Source organism: Buteo buteo, chromosome 13 (assembly GCF_964188355.1).
Source record: "Buteo buteo chromosome 13, bButBut1.hap1.1, whole genome shotgun sequence".
NCBI lineage: Eukaryota > Metazoa > Chordata > Aves > Accipitriformes > Accipitridae > Buteo > Buteo buteo.
In genome coordinates, this window is record NC_134183.1 from 7596576 (window position 1) to 7608602 (window position 12027).

General features: G+C 64.0%; 1 protein-coding gene across 6 annotated transcripts; it reads right to left on the bottom strand.

Moving 5' to 3' along the window:
• Positions 1-89: 89 nt before the first annotated feature.
• EPN3 (epsin 3) lies at positions 90-9992 on the bottom strand. 6 transcript variants are annotated; one of them, XM_075044457.1, is made up of 11 exons: positions 9784-9991; positions 8435-8965; positions 6387-7042; positions 5826-5944; positions 4058-4141; positions 3663-3770; positions 3469-3553; positions 2911-3219; positions 1924-2034; positions 1293-1514; positions 90-1153 (listed from the first exon to the last, which is right to left on the bottom strand). In XM_075044457.1, exons 3-11 carry the CDS (start codon positions 6955-6957, stop codon positions 834-836), a joined length of 1929 nt encoding a protein of 642 aa, XP_074900558.1. In that variant the 5' UTR covers positions 6958-7042; positions 8435-8965; positions 9784-9991; the 3' UTR covers positions 90-833. The 6 variants fall into 6 exon arrangements, with proteins under 6 accessions (XP_074900558.1, XP_074900556.1, XP_074900557.1 ...); XM_075044455.1 differs by lacking the exon at positions 8435-8965 and having other exon boundaries at positions 9784-9990; XM_075044456.1 differs by lacking the exon at positions 9784-9991 and having other exon boundaries at positions 8435-9091.
• Positions 9993-12027: the final 2035 nt, after the last annotated feature.

Genomic DNA, 12027 nt, shown 5'->3' on the forward strand with positions numbered 1-12027 from the left:
CCGCCGCTCCCCGTGACAGGCCCGAGGCCCGTCCCCGTCCCCGTCCCCCGGGCCCTGCCCTCCCCCGGAGCCGCACACCGGGTCCGTCAGAGCATTTTATTGTCTCACAGGCAGCCCCCGGAGCCGCCGCTCTCCAGCAGCGCCGAAGCACCGGTGCCCCCCCCCCCCCCCCCAACACACCCCCCCCCCCACTTCGCCCCCGCCAGCGGGCGAGGAAGCCGGCTGCCCCCCGCGGGGGGGCCCTGCCCGCAGCTCCTTCGGGAGGGTCCGGGGAGGGGGCTGAGGGGCCACAGCGAGCGGGAAGGGGGCGAAGGGCGGGGGGGGGGGGCAGCGAGCAACAGCCAGGGGAGCGCGAACCAGCCGGGGACCCCGGGGAAGGGAGCACGGTTGGGGGGGGGGGGGGGGTGTAACCGCGGCTCCCCCCAGCCCCAGCGCTGCCCCAGCTCCCCACAGGCGTCGAGGCAAAGCCCCCCCCTACCCCGGGGGGGGGGGAAACACCCATCCAGCAGCGAGACCCCATGCACCAGCCCAGCCCGCTGCACCGGAGCCCCCCAAAACCACCACGGTCCTTAGGACGGGCCCGCCGTGGCCCCTCGGCCTTCGCCGGGGAGATGGGGGGGGGGGGAATCCCCTCTTGCCTGTCAAGCACGGGGGCTCATGCTGGTTGCCCCCCCAGCCGGCAGGCACGGGGGAAGGGGCTGGCGTGGGGGGCACCCTCCCTTGCAGCTAGCGAACCGCTGGGCCCCCCCCCCAAGGTCTTGGCGGAAGGAAAGGCCGGGGGGGGGGGTTTGTAACAGCCGGGGAAGGGGCGAGAGTCTCCACGTCCAGAGGATTCAGAGGAAGGGGTTGAGCCCCCCCGGAGCGGACGGCGGGGCCGGGGGGCCGCTGAGCGGTAGTAAAGGCTGCGGCAAATTGCTGGGGAGTTCGGGGAAAGTGCCGGCCTGGGGAAAGGCACTGGCGGAGGCGGGGAGGGCGGCGGCGGCGGCGGGGACGCTGCTGAGGGGCAGCGGCAGGGACGCGCTGTAGGTCATGGAGTTGGCGGGGAGAGCGGCGGGCAGGCCGGGCACCGGCGAGCTGGTCCGCATCTGGTTGAGCGTCGGCTTGGGCTGCTCGGCGAGGCTGAAGGGGTTGGTGGGGGACGGCGTGCTCAGACCTAGCGAGGAGGAGATGGGACGCGTCAGGGCAGCCACGTCACCCCCCCCCCCCCCCGCCCCGTCCTCCTCCTCTTCCTCCCCCAAACACCCCCCCGCCCAGCCCAGGGAAGCCCCCCGGCCGGCAGCACTGGCACCTACCCGAGAGAAAGGGGTTGCGCGTCTTGGAGGCCGGCGCGGGCGCGACCAGGGAGTCCAGGTTGACCAAGGAGGAGGCGGCGGGGCCGAGGAAGGCCTCGGGGGTTTTACAGTCCTTCCGCTCCTTGCCGGATTCGGGCAGGGAGTCGGCCAGGTTGGCGAGGTCGAAGCTCTTCGCCCCATCCTGCCTGGTGCTGGGGAACAGGTCGCCGAAGGGGTCCAGCTCTGGGGTTGGAGGGGGGGGGGGAAGACAAGTCGCGTGAGCCAGTGGAAAGAAACTGAGGGTGACGGCATCCCCCTGTCACCACACAGGGCAGCTAATGGCACATCTCGCCCCAGGTCACAGCTCGGCGCAAGGCTGCGGCGTGGCGTGCCCGAGCTCCCCCCGAGCCGCCGCGGCGGGCGACGGCGTCGGGAAATGGGGGACACGCAGGGCCTGGAGCTGCCCCCCTCGGCTACGGGGCAGCCCAAGCCCACGGCACGCGTGGTTGCAGGTGGGAACATGCTTTGGCCACGCCATAAGCAGCCGCGCGCAGCCTGGCCGGCCCTGGAGCTGCCTCTCGGCGATGGGCAGGGACAGGTTCCCTGTCCCCACCTGCCCAAATCGGCCCCTGCCCGCTCCCCCGGCTCTTACCGACGGGGCTGTTGGACTTGGCCGAGGAGGGTGGCTGAGAGGGCTCTTGCTCCGGCGGCTCGGCTGGCTCGGGCGGCTTTGCAAACAGGTCGAAAGCGTCCCCCCCTGGAGCTGGGGGGAAGAGGTGAGACTCAAGGAGGGGAGCAAGCGGGGAGGTGAGAGGCAGGAGATGTACGGACAGGAGAGAGGCAGGGGCGGCTGCCTGCAAGGAGACAGAGAAGAGGGCGTGCGGTGGGGGGGCACGGGGCTGGGGGTCGGGAACGTGCACCGGCCTGGGGGGCTGCTAAGATGAGCCAGACCGTTGGGGGTCATTGCAGACCGAGGCAGCCCCTACACCGCTCGCAGCCATCCCCCTGCAGCTGCCAGCCCCAGCGGGGACAGGTCTGCAGGAAAGCTTTAACAACCAGCACTGGCCCCCAGGCCGGGTTCTGCTCTCCTCCCCAGGGACCAAAACTGAGGGCGGAACACACGGTATCTCCGCAGGGCCAAAGGAAGCACCGAGGAGGAACCGAGAGCGGCACTGAGCTCTGAAACACAGGCTACTCCTACAACCGTTTCCCCATCTGCAACGTGGCATCTGCGAGCAGCAACCGTCCCGTCCCGGCAGGACACGCAGGGCTGGTTTGGGGTGAGCAGACAGACAGGTATCAGCAGGGGGGACACACGCCGTCACCCTGCTGCTGGAACGGTGCGGTGGCTGCGATCCGCTCCCACGGGAGGGCTCCGTTAACTGTGCCGTGTTAATTAAAGCAGCCTATTCTGTGCAGAGATAAAGCCTAAAAGTTCCTTGAAGTTTTCAGGATGCCGAGGGGCGAGCGGAGGTCCCGCTGCGGGGCAGGAGAGCGGCGCGGGGGGGGGGTGTTTGCAGAGCTGGCTGCGGGAGGAAGGGGGGAGCACCCCAGGATACCCACTTGCAGGAGGGCAATGATGGCCAACGCAGCCCGCCATCCCCAGCAAAGCCAAAACGCCCATCACCGAGCCTCTTACCAGGGTTAGGAGGTTGCTCGGCCACAGCGGCCCAAGGATCGGCAGCTGGTGTAGAACCAGAGACCTGGGAGGGGGGGGATGCTGTCCCCCAGGGGTCCGCAGCAGGGAAGCCAGAAGACAAGGGTGCCTTCCCCCAAGGGTCAGAGGCTGCAGTGGTGCCAGGGGGGAAGTCCCAGGGCCCAGCAGAGGTTTGCTGGGATGAGGTGCTCGCCTGGGAGAGGGGCTCCCCGCCAGCAGCTGGGACCGGCACCCAGGGGTCAGTCGCACCGGACCAGGCAGAGGCTGCCGGCTCCGCTTTGGGCTTCATATCTGAAAGAAGAAGGGAAGCTGTGGAAGAGGGGAATGGTGCAGGGCACGGAGTGATGCAGAGCGGCAGGGATGTGCCCGGGGCACCACAGCTTCCAGCAGCACCACCCAGGCATGTAACGGACTGGGCAGCGGAGGGAGGAGAAGCAAGAGGTCCTTATTGTTGAGCTCCTGGGGACTGGGGAGGAACAGAGGCAAGGGAGAGGTTTCTGCCACTGTCCCAATCTTTGGCAGCCTGCGAGTTGCCCCCACCTGGCATATCCCACGGGTCGGCAGACGTGTGGCTGGAGGGGGCTGGCGCCGGTCCGAATATATCTGCCAGCTCCAGGATAGAGGACTGCAAACGGAAAAGGAATAAAGAGGTGAGGGAAGCCCAGGGCAGACCTGCGGGATCGCCCCGGAGCCCAAGGCTGGCTGTGTGGCCATCCAGGCCCCAAGTGCTGTACCTGGCTTTTCTTCATCTTATCTTCTTCCTCCTCTTCCTCCTTGCCCTGGGTAGTCTCCTCCGAGGCTCTCTGCAGCAGGGAATTCTCCCCTTGCCAAGTCCTCACCTCCTGCAGGGACAAGGGATGGGGTCCATGAACTCAGCAACCCTGCAGCCAGCACCTTCTCCAGGAGACAGACTGAGCACAGGAGCTGCCACCGCATCCCCGAAAAGTCCCAGCATCCGAGCAGACGGCTCCTCTGGGGCTGAGCCCGCTGGGAGAGCGCTCAGCAGACAGCCCAGAGCAGCGAAAGCAAAGCAGGTGGCGGAGCAAGGTGGCATTTCGGGCTCCGGCGCCCCAGAGAGAAGCCCAAGTGTAAGGAAAGAGGAGCACCCGGGGCTGCAGGGCACAGGTACCTTCTCGTGCTCCTCTTTGCTCAGCGCGAGCGCTAGCTGCAATTGCCTTTCTTCATCTGTACTGGAAATTGGAGGAAGTGGCTTCTGCCAACAGAGGAAATGGGGTGACATTTCAGCTTGCCCTCAGCTCGCAGGACTGCTTGGAGGTCCCTGTCCTCACCACCACCTCTCCTACAGACCCTCACCTGCCTGCACAGCATCTCTGTGCCCATCCATCCGGCTTTGGCTGTGGACCCCCAGCCCGTTGCCCCTACGCTCTCGAACCAGCTCCCGCTCAGGCTCCCCTGCAGCCTCTACCCCAGCTCCTTCCCCTACCCCATCACCTGCCTCTGCATCTAGACTGGGATAACCCTAAATTAGGCATCCAGCATCTCCCCCGGGAGGTTTTTTGGGGACTCCGATGCAGTTGGCAGAGGAGAGGGGATTGATTAGGCATCCCCTCGCCCCAGCAGCTTGCTGGGGAGGAGGGTTGGTGATGCCGACTGGCCTCGGTGCGGGAATCCTGCCTGGCCCTGCTCTGCTGGGGGAAAAGCACCCAGATCTGAGGCAGCTTTTGGGGAGAGGCTGTCCCCATACTGCCATGGCAGCCCCGATCACCACCCCATGATGCTTGTCCAGCAGCGTGGGACCAGCTGGGACTGGGAATGGGGACCCCAGTGGGGGTGTGCATGTGTGCACCCCTGTACAAGCGTGTGTGAGCATGCACACGTATGCGCAGCCCAGATGGATTCCAACAGGCAACACTTTCAAGAGCATGTTCCTACAGTGCTCATCGCAGCAGCCTGTGGAAGCTATAAATACTCCAATTCCAGGACAAAAATAGGGATATATGCTCTGCTCCATCTCCAAAAGAGCCTCCATCAGGCAGGGAAGACGGGCAGCAGCAAGCACCGTCTCCAAAGCATGTCCCCTGCCCCGGCAGGACTGAGCTCGCAGTGCTCAGTGCCAGCCCCAGGGGGGATGCCCGCTGACCCGGGCACACAGCCCCTCCGTCAGCACGTCCCTCTGACTTTGTGTGTCCGGCCGTACCCACATGCTCCACACAGGCTGTGCCAGCCGGTGGCAATCTCAGCCGGTGTGCAAATAAGCCGTCCCTGATGGAAAAGGGGCCGTGGCCAGCCGATAGGAGAGGGGACAACCCTGGAGGAGGTTTCATGGTTGGGGACAGCAGCTCGCTTGCTGCCTGCATCCCTGCTCAGCTCCTCCTGGTGTGGTTTTCCAGAGCTCCTTCTAGCCTGGTTTGAAAGGACCAGCCAGTGGGACGGAGCACCCAGCCCCACTGAGCCCCCAGCCTGGTGCACAGTCCCAGGGACACTGCTGGCCCCCCACCCACCACGCAAACAGCAGCGCTGGGCAAGGCATCGTCTCCTAAAACCTCTGCAGGAAGGCAAGAGAAATGGGGCAGCTCGACCAGAAGCCCTCAGTGGAAGAGGGCAGTCAAGTTTGGCGGGGGGTCGCGATGAATCAAGACCCCCTGCAAGTTCACCCTGGGGTCTGGGAGGCTGGATGGGTCCCAGCCTGGTGCTGTCCCCGCTGGTACAAGGACGGGGAGCAGGGACAGCCCATGCCTCCATCTGCCTGCTGGTGATTTTGGATACCGGGCACAGCGCGAACAGCCTGGTGCAGTTGCAGGTGTATGCACCAGCCTCGGGCAGCCCCCAAAATCCTCCCTCCTCCCAGGGAAATGACCCACCATGCCCACAGACAAGGCAAGGTGCAAGGAGATGCCCGGCCTCGCGTGCCCTGGGGCAGGCAGAGCCACCCGTACCTTCTCCGCCTCTTCCCGACTCATGGCCAGCGCAAGCTGCAGCTGCAGCTCCTCCTCGCCCGTCGTCTGGGGCCTCGCTTGCTCCAGGTCGGAGGCAAACCGTGGGGACGAGGATGATGCTGGTTAATAAGAGGAAAAGGGGAAGGAGTGGCATCAGGACTAGGGTATTTTGCGGAGCATATCGGCAGCCTCGTCCAGGCCCCCATCCCAATGCCCGCAGCTCCACAGCGTGGCTTCCCCAGGGGACGTAGCCCCACGTTAGAGCTCCCTACCACGAGCGAGCTGTGGGTTTAAGGCTCGTGGCTTCCCCAGGGGACGTAGCCCCACGTTAGAGCTCCCTACCACGAATAAGCTTGAGGCACCGCCAGCTGCCACCACTCTTGGGGTTCACCACTGGCCCAGCCCAACCTCTGCCCGCGGGACAGAGACGGGCTTCACCACCACCCCCCCAAAAGGCGGAGGGGAGCGCTGGGCACCAGGCAGGTGCAAATCAAATGCAACGCCTGCCTCCAGCCCACAGCGAGCCCGAGCGAGCCCAAGCGAGCCGCCAGCAACACTCACAGTTAAAGGAGGAGGGCGAGCCCCGCGCCCGGCCGTAGTCGTCACCGTAGGGCGATGCACGGCGGCCGTAGGAGACCTGGTGGCTGCCGCTGCCCATGCCCTCGAGGGCCATGCGCTCCTTGGTCTGCAGAGCGTGCGCCCGCTCCTGCTTCAGCCGCTCCTCGTCCTTCAGCAGCGCCATCACCTGCTTCACCTTCTCTCGGATGTTGATGCCCTGGTCCTTGCCATCGCGGTCCACATACTGGAAGTCCTTCAGCGTCTGGATGGTGTAGAGGTTCTCCCGGCACTGGTGGGTCACCTTCTCGGAGCCGGTTTTGATGAGGTAGTCCAAGAGGGTGAGGGCCTTGTAGACGTGACGCCAGTTCTTGCCGCTGTCGTTCAGCCGTCGCCATATCATGCCCATGACCTCGGCGAAGGCCACCGTGTTGAAGGTGAGGTCGGCGATCTCTGACATCAAGGAGCTGGGGGGTCCCCAGGGATCATTGGAGGTGGCCTCCCGCACCTTGATCTCTGCCTCCGAGTAGTTGTGCACGATGTTTTTCACCTGCCGGCGCAGCGCCGAGGTCGTCATGGCTGTGCGGTGCCGAAGACCCGCCGGCGGCGGGCAGGAATGGTGAAGAAGGGATGAGCAGTCACGGCTGCAGCCTCACTGGCGCCTGCAGAGGGGAACAGGGACATGGAGACCTCAGCATCACCCCAGCCACCGAGACCCGTCCCCAGACCCCTCGGCTGGCACCCGGGACGCTTCTCAAGGTGGAAGCGCCCATCATCGGGGCATCAGGTGCACCTTGCTGGGCTGCCACTACTCGCCAACCCAAAGACATGCAGGATGCTCAAGGGGAAAAAAATCTCACAGCAAGCCAATACCCAGCACTGCAGAGCTGCCAAGAGATTTGGCTCTGGATTCAGCAACATTTGGAGGAGATTTTACCCTGCACTTCTGCTTCTAAAAGTAACTACCTGAAAATGGCAGCTCCCTCCTCCAGATCCCGGCTGCCTCAGCCCCACCATCCTGGCAAAGCTGGTTTCAGGCCTCTCAGGACGCGTGCCAACCAGGGGCTCCCCTGTACCCCCAGGTGCGCTATCTACAGCTGCACGCCGCCCCGCTCGCCTCAGCCGTCGCCCCAAGGTCCTCAGTGCCACCAAGGATGCGTTGTGCAAAACCAAAATCCCGTCGTGAGTCAGAGCCTGCCACGACTTACCCGTGCTGGCAGCCACTCGGGTGGGTTTTCCCAGCAAACTCAGTAATTTGGCTTCCACGAGAGGCTGCAGGTACAGAACCGTGTGCTGCTGCGGGGTGGGGAATTCGGGGTGCTAACCTCCAGCGCCAGGTCAGCGAGCAGAATGGATAACGCAACCCCCCCCTCTCCCAAAAACCCTGAGCTGCCTGAGCCTTCTCTGCACACAGACCTAGGGCCGGGGTGGCAGGGGCTGGCGCAGCCGGGAGCTGCCCTGGAACATCCCCGGCGGGCAGTGCCCGTCCTTGGGATGCGCTGCACCCGATGCAGGTGCAAAATGACGTGGGTCAGTCTGGACCCGTCTTCAGGTGAGCACATCACAACTCTATCCTCTACTCGGTGCTAGTCCTAATCCTCACCTTCTCCCCGCACGGTGGGAAGACACCATTTACCCTCATTTTCTCAGAGGGCCAAAAAAAGCCAGGAGGCAAAGGCTGCCTGGAGCTGCCTTGCCCTCAACAGGGCCGCACCGCAGGGCTGGGGAGCTGGGCTGCTCCCAGAGCTCCCACCGTGGCTGCAACAAAACTCACTGGCAATTTTTTCCCTGTCCAGGAGATAAAGCTTACGGGTAGAGGAGTATCTCCCCCGCGCAGCAGCGCCTGCAGACAGCGATTACCGGTGTCCATCCCACCACCCACCCCAGGTGCCGGTACCTCCCTGGACCGCAGCCGCCGTGCCGTGCCCGGCCCTCTCCCGGCTCGGGACACCGCTCCCTCCCGCCGGAGCTGGGCCGGGGCCGTGCTGACGTGCCCACAAGCCACGCACGGTGCCCGCCACGCTCCCACACAACCCGTGCGACCAGTCCAGCACCTCCTTGCTCCCGCCGGCCAGCGGCCGGGCGCCCCACGGCTCCGCCAGCAACGTCCCCCGTGAGTCAGAATGGATCCTGGCACAGCCACGCTCGCGGGCGGCCGGAGTTTCTCTCGAGACGCTTCCCTGTATCGATTCCCTTTCGCAATGCAGCCCGTCAGTGCGGCCTTTGGATCCCGCCGGGAGAGCCCACGGTGCGGACAGCAACGCCGTCGCCCGCCTGGCGCGGAAACGCCTTCGGAACAAGGGCAGCGACACGGCAAAGTCCTCCGGGACTTGGTTCCACACTCCGCTTTCCACCAACTCCCAGGCAGGAGATAAAGTCACGTTTTCCAAAGGCACCACCGGCCTGGCAAACACCGGCAAACACCGGCACTCCTCCTCCGGGGCAGGACGGTCCCTCCTGCCTCCAACAGGTCTCCCGGCAGGACAAACCCCAGGTCCAGCGCGACGGGTTCTCCGACACCGGTCGTCCCGGCCGGAGACCCGATCCCAGCTGGACTTTGCCCACCACGAGATGGCCCGGGAAGTCTGCGCGGGAAGAGATGGGAAGCAGGGGCTGGGACAGGGGTGAGAGGAGCGTGGCCCCGGCTGGAGCGCTGCCAGGGGTGTTAAAAGGCAGCGGGGTTTATCAAACGCAATATCCACCCCCCCTCAACCCCCCCCCCAAGAATATAAAGGGAGTGAAACAGAAGCTGTGCGGGAGATAAGGCCGCAGCACCCGGCAGCTCATATGGAATTACTGCAGTGACCTTGAGCAAGAGGCTGCCAGGTGGGAGAAGGACACCCGGGTGCGGGGACAGGTCCCCATCGCCCCACGGCCCGGCGCAGGGGACTGCGGAGGAGAAGGGGGGGGGGGGGGACGAGGAAGAGGAGGAGGAGGAGGAGGAATAACATGGAGGGGGAACAGGAGGGGATGGGGGGAAGGAGGACGGGGCAGAGGGGCCAGACGAGAGGAGGGGGGGAGGCCGGAGGGGGGGATTAGAGCCTCGCTCCATCCCCGATCAGGTGCAGGGCTGGCAGGAGCAGCGCCCCACACGGAGGGGGCGGCAGGGGAAGGCTCCGGCCGGAGCCCTCGGCCTCGCCGCCGGCTCCCCGCAACCCGCCCGGGGAACCGAGGCCGCATCCGCACCCGCCGCGGGGACCCCGAGCCCGGCCCGGGAGTCTCCCCACCACCGAGCTATACCCGCCGGGGCCCGGCATCCCCCGGCCCGCCGCAGCCCGCGACTCTCCGGCGTCCAGAACCTTCCTCCCCCCCCCCCCCCCCGGCTTCTTCCTCCTCCTCCTCTTCCTCTTCCTCCTCCTCCTCCTCCTCCCCCCGCAGCCGAGGGGCGCGCAGCCCCGCTTACCTGCGCGGAGCGGAGCGCGGCCCCGCCGTGCCCGGTGCCCGGTGCCGGTGGGAGCGGGCTGGAGGCGGCCGCAGCCCGCCCGCTGCCCCTGCTGCGCGCCGCCGACTCGCCGGGCTGGCTGGGCAGGTCCAGGCTTAACCCCTTCGGGGCTATCCGAGCCCCGGTCCGGGTACCGGCAGAGGCGCTCCGCCTCCCCGGTACCCCCCCCCACCCCCCGCTCCCCGTTCCCTCCCCTTCCTTCCTTCCCCTCCGCGCCCGCCCCCCGGTGCGGTGCGGTGCGGTACCGGCCGCGGGGGATGCGGCGCCGAGCCCCTGCCCCGCCGCATGCGGGAGGCGGGGATGCTGTAAATGCTCAGTCACTGCCCCTCGCTGGCAGCCAGCCAGGCGCTGCTTGCTGCTGCTTGCTTTGCTTTATTATATCCTCCCCCCCCCCCCATTATTTTTAGACAGAAATCAACATCCCCGGGCTCGGAAGTGGCTCGGAGGGATGCCGACCCTCCCCACCCACCCCCCTCTCCCGTAATGCAGTTCCCTCGCTGGTACCCAAGGCCACGGTTGCAATTTGGGTTTGTTAATTTTTTTTATTTTTTTTTTTTTTTGGCCGGGATCTAAATTTGGAGCGCATTCTTCCCCTGCTCTGAACAGCTCCCGGAGCCTGGCCGGGGGGGAGAGAGGGAGGCATCAGATGACATGACAAAATAAGTCATGTCTCTCGATCATTTCAATGCCACCCCCTCTCTCCCGGCCTCTGCCTTCCATTTTAATCACTGACAGGCCTTCAAGTATTATGGATATATATAATCTTTTTAATATCACTGACATTTTCCATACTGGAAAGCATCTCCTGTGTGCTGAGACATTCTGGAGGGGGATCGTGCCTTCCTTCTGATGCTCCCACCGCACAACGCGCAGAGCTGAGATTCATCTCACCCCAGGTCCCAGCCCTGAAGGTCTGAAGCTCCTGCCTTGGGTCGCAGGGAGAAGGCAGCGGGGAGGCCCCGTGCCTCCAGGGGCTTTGCAGATCTCATCAGCCCCACTTTCCCAACAGGCTCTGGCCCTGCAAGCTGAACGTGCATCCAGCTGCAGCCTGTGAGAAGAACACCTCCAGCATCCCAGCCGTCCTCCGAGTCAACCTGGAGAACACCCCAGTTCGGGTGGCGGGAAGCATTCTTCATGGTTGCCTAAGACCCAGGCCTTCCTCTTCCTCTGTTCCCAATGCTCCTGGTTCACCTGCATCAGATGGCCGAGGCAGCCAGCTTGCCCCTCTTCAGGCACTGATTTTTTTATAAGCAAAGTGAACCTCTCCATGGGGACAACACCCTCCGAGCCACAGTGGGGCTGCACCAACTTGGGGTTTGCTTTGCTAGGTGGCCCACAACCCTGCCATAGCAAATAGGACCCAGCAAGGCTCTAAAGCCCATTTCCCTCAGCCCTGGGGGCCCCTGCTCACCCAGACCCCCTCAGCCATTGAGAAGCCTCTGGACACGCACTGTCACCTTCTGCTTGCAGCGTTTTCCTGGAATTCCCCTTCCCGGCCTCCCTAATAGTTATGGCGTCTTCAGACCCCGACTCACGTGATGGGTTTGGTATGCAACTCAGGAAGGTCGCTCACCTCTCGCAACACAAATTATTAACACTAATACAAATAATGCCCAGGTTTGGGAGAGGAGAAGGAATACTCTCCTTGCCTGGCTGTTAGGACTTGGCATTACAGGGACTAGAGCATCCACGCATCCTTCAGAGCGCAGGGCTGAGCAGCCCTGAGGGTCTCTGCTCTAATGACAGAACCCACATCTCACACCAGGCCTGTAAATGAGGGGTACATGTTTCTAAAGGTGTTCTGTGGAAGCCAGCTCTAATTCCACTGCAGTTCCAGTCATGTAACTTCCACAAATCAATGCAAAAGAAAAAAAAAAAAAAAAAAGCAGCTGGCTCAGAAAAAGCTGCAGCAGCCAGACAGCAGAGTACTGTGCTTGTTGGCCCAGCACATCCCTTCCTGTGTGCTGCTTGTACCTTGTCCCTTGAGGACATTCTTGTCCAAGGCTGTAAGAGGCACTAGCAATGTTTATGACAAAAAATTACGACTATTTGCAGCATTCAGGTTTGTTCTTCGCAGAAGTTCTTATGCCACCCCCCTGCCCTGGGCCACAAGGCTCCTCCCTTGGAAGGGGAGACCAGCCTAGGACATTCTTCCATGGTACGTGACTGACGTGAAATTCCCATCTACCTGTTTTCATACTAACA

Bases quoted from the DNA above. Each gene is read 5' to 3' on its own strand.
- EPN3 (XM_075044457.1), bottom strand. From the start codon at position 6,957: ATGACGACCTCGGCGCTGCGCCGGCAGGTGAAAAACATCGTGCACAAC. The intron at 5,945-6,386 runs GTGAGTGTTGCT...CTTATTAACCAG, and splicing joins CTCGCCCTCCTCCTTTAACT to CATCATCCTCGTCCCCACGG. The intron at 3,554-3,662 runs GTACAGCACTTG...TTCCGTTTGCAG, and splicing joins ATAAGATGAAGAAAAGCCAG to TCCTCTATCCTGGAGCTGGC.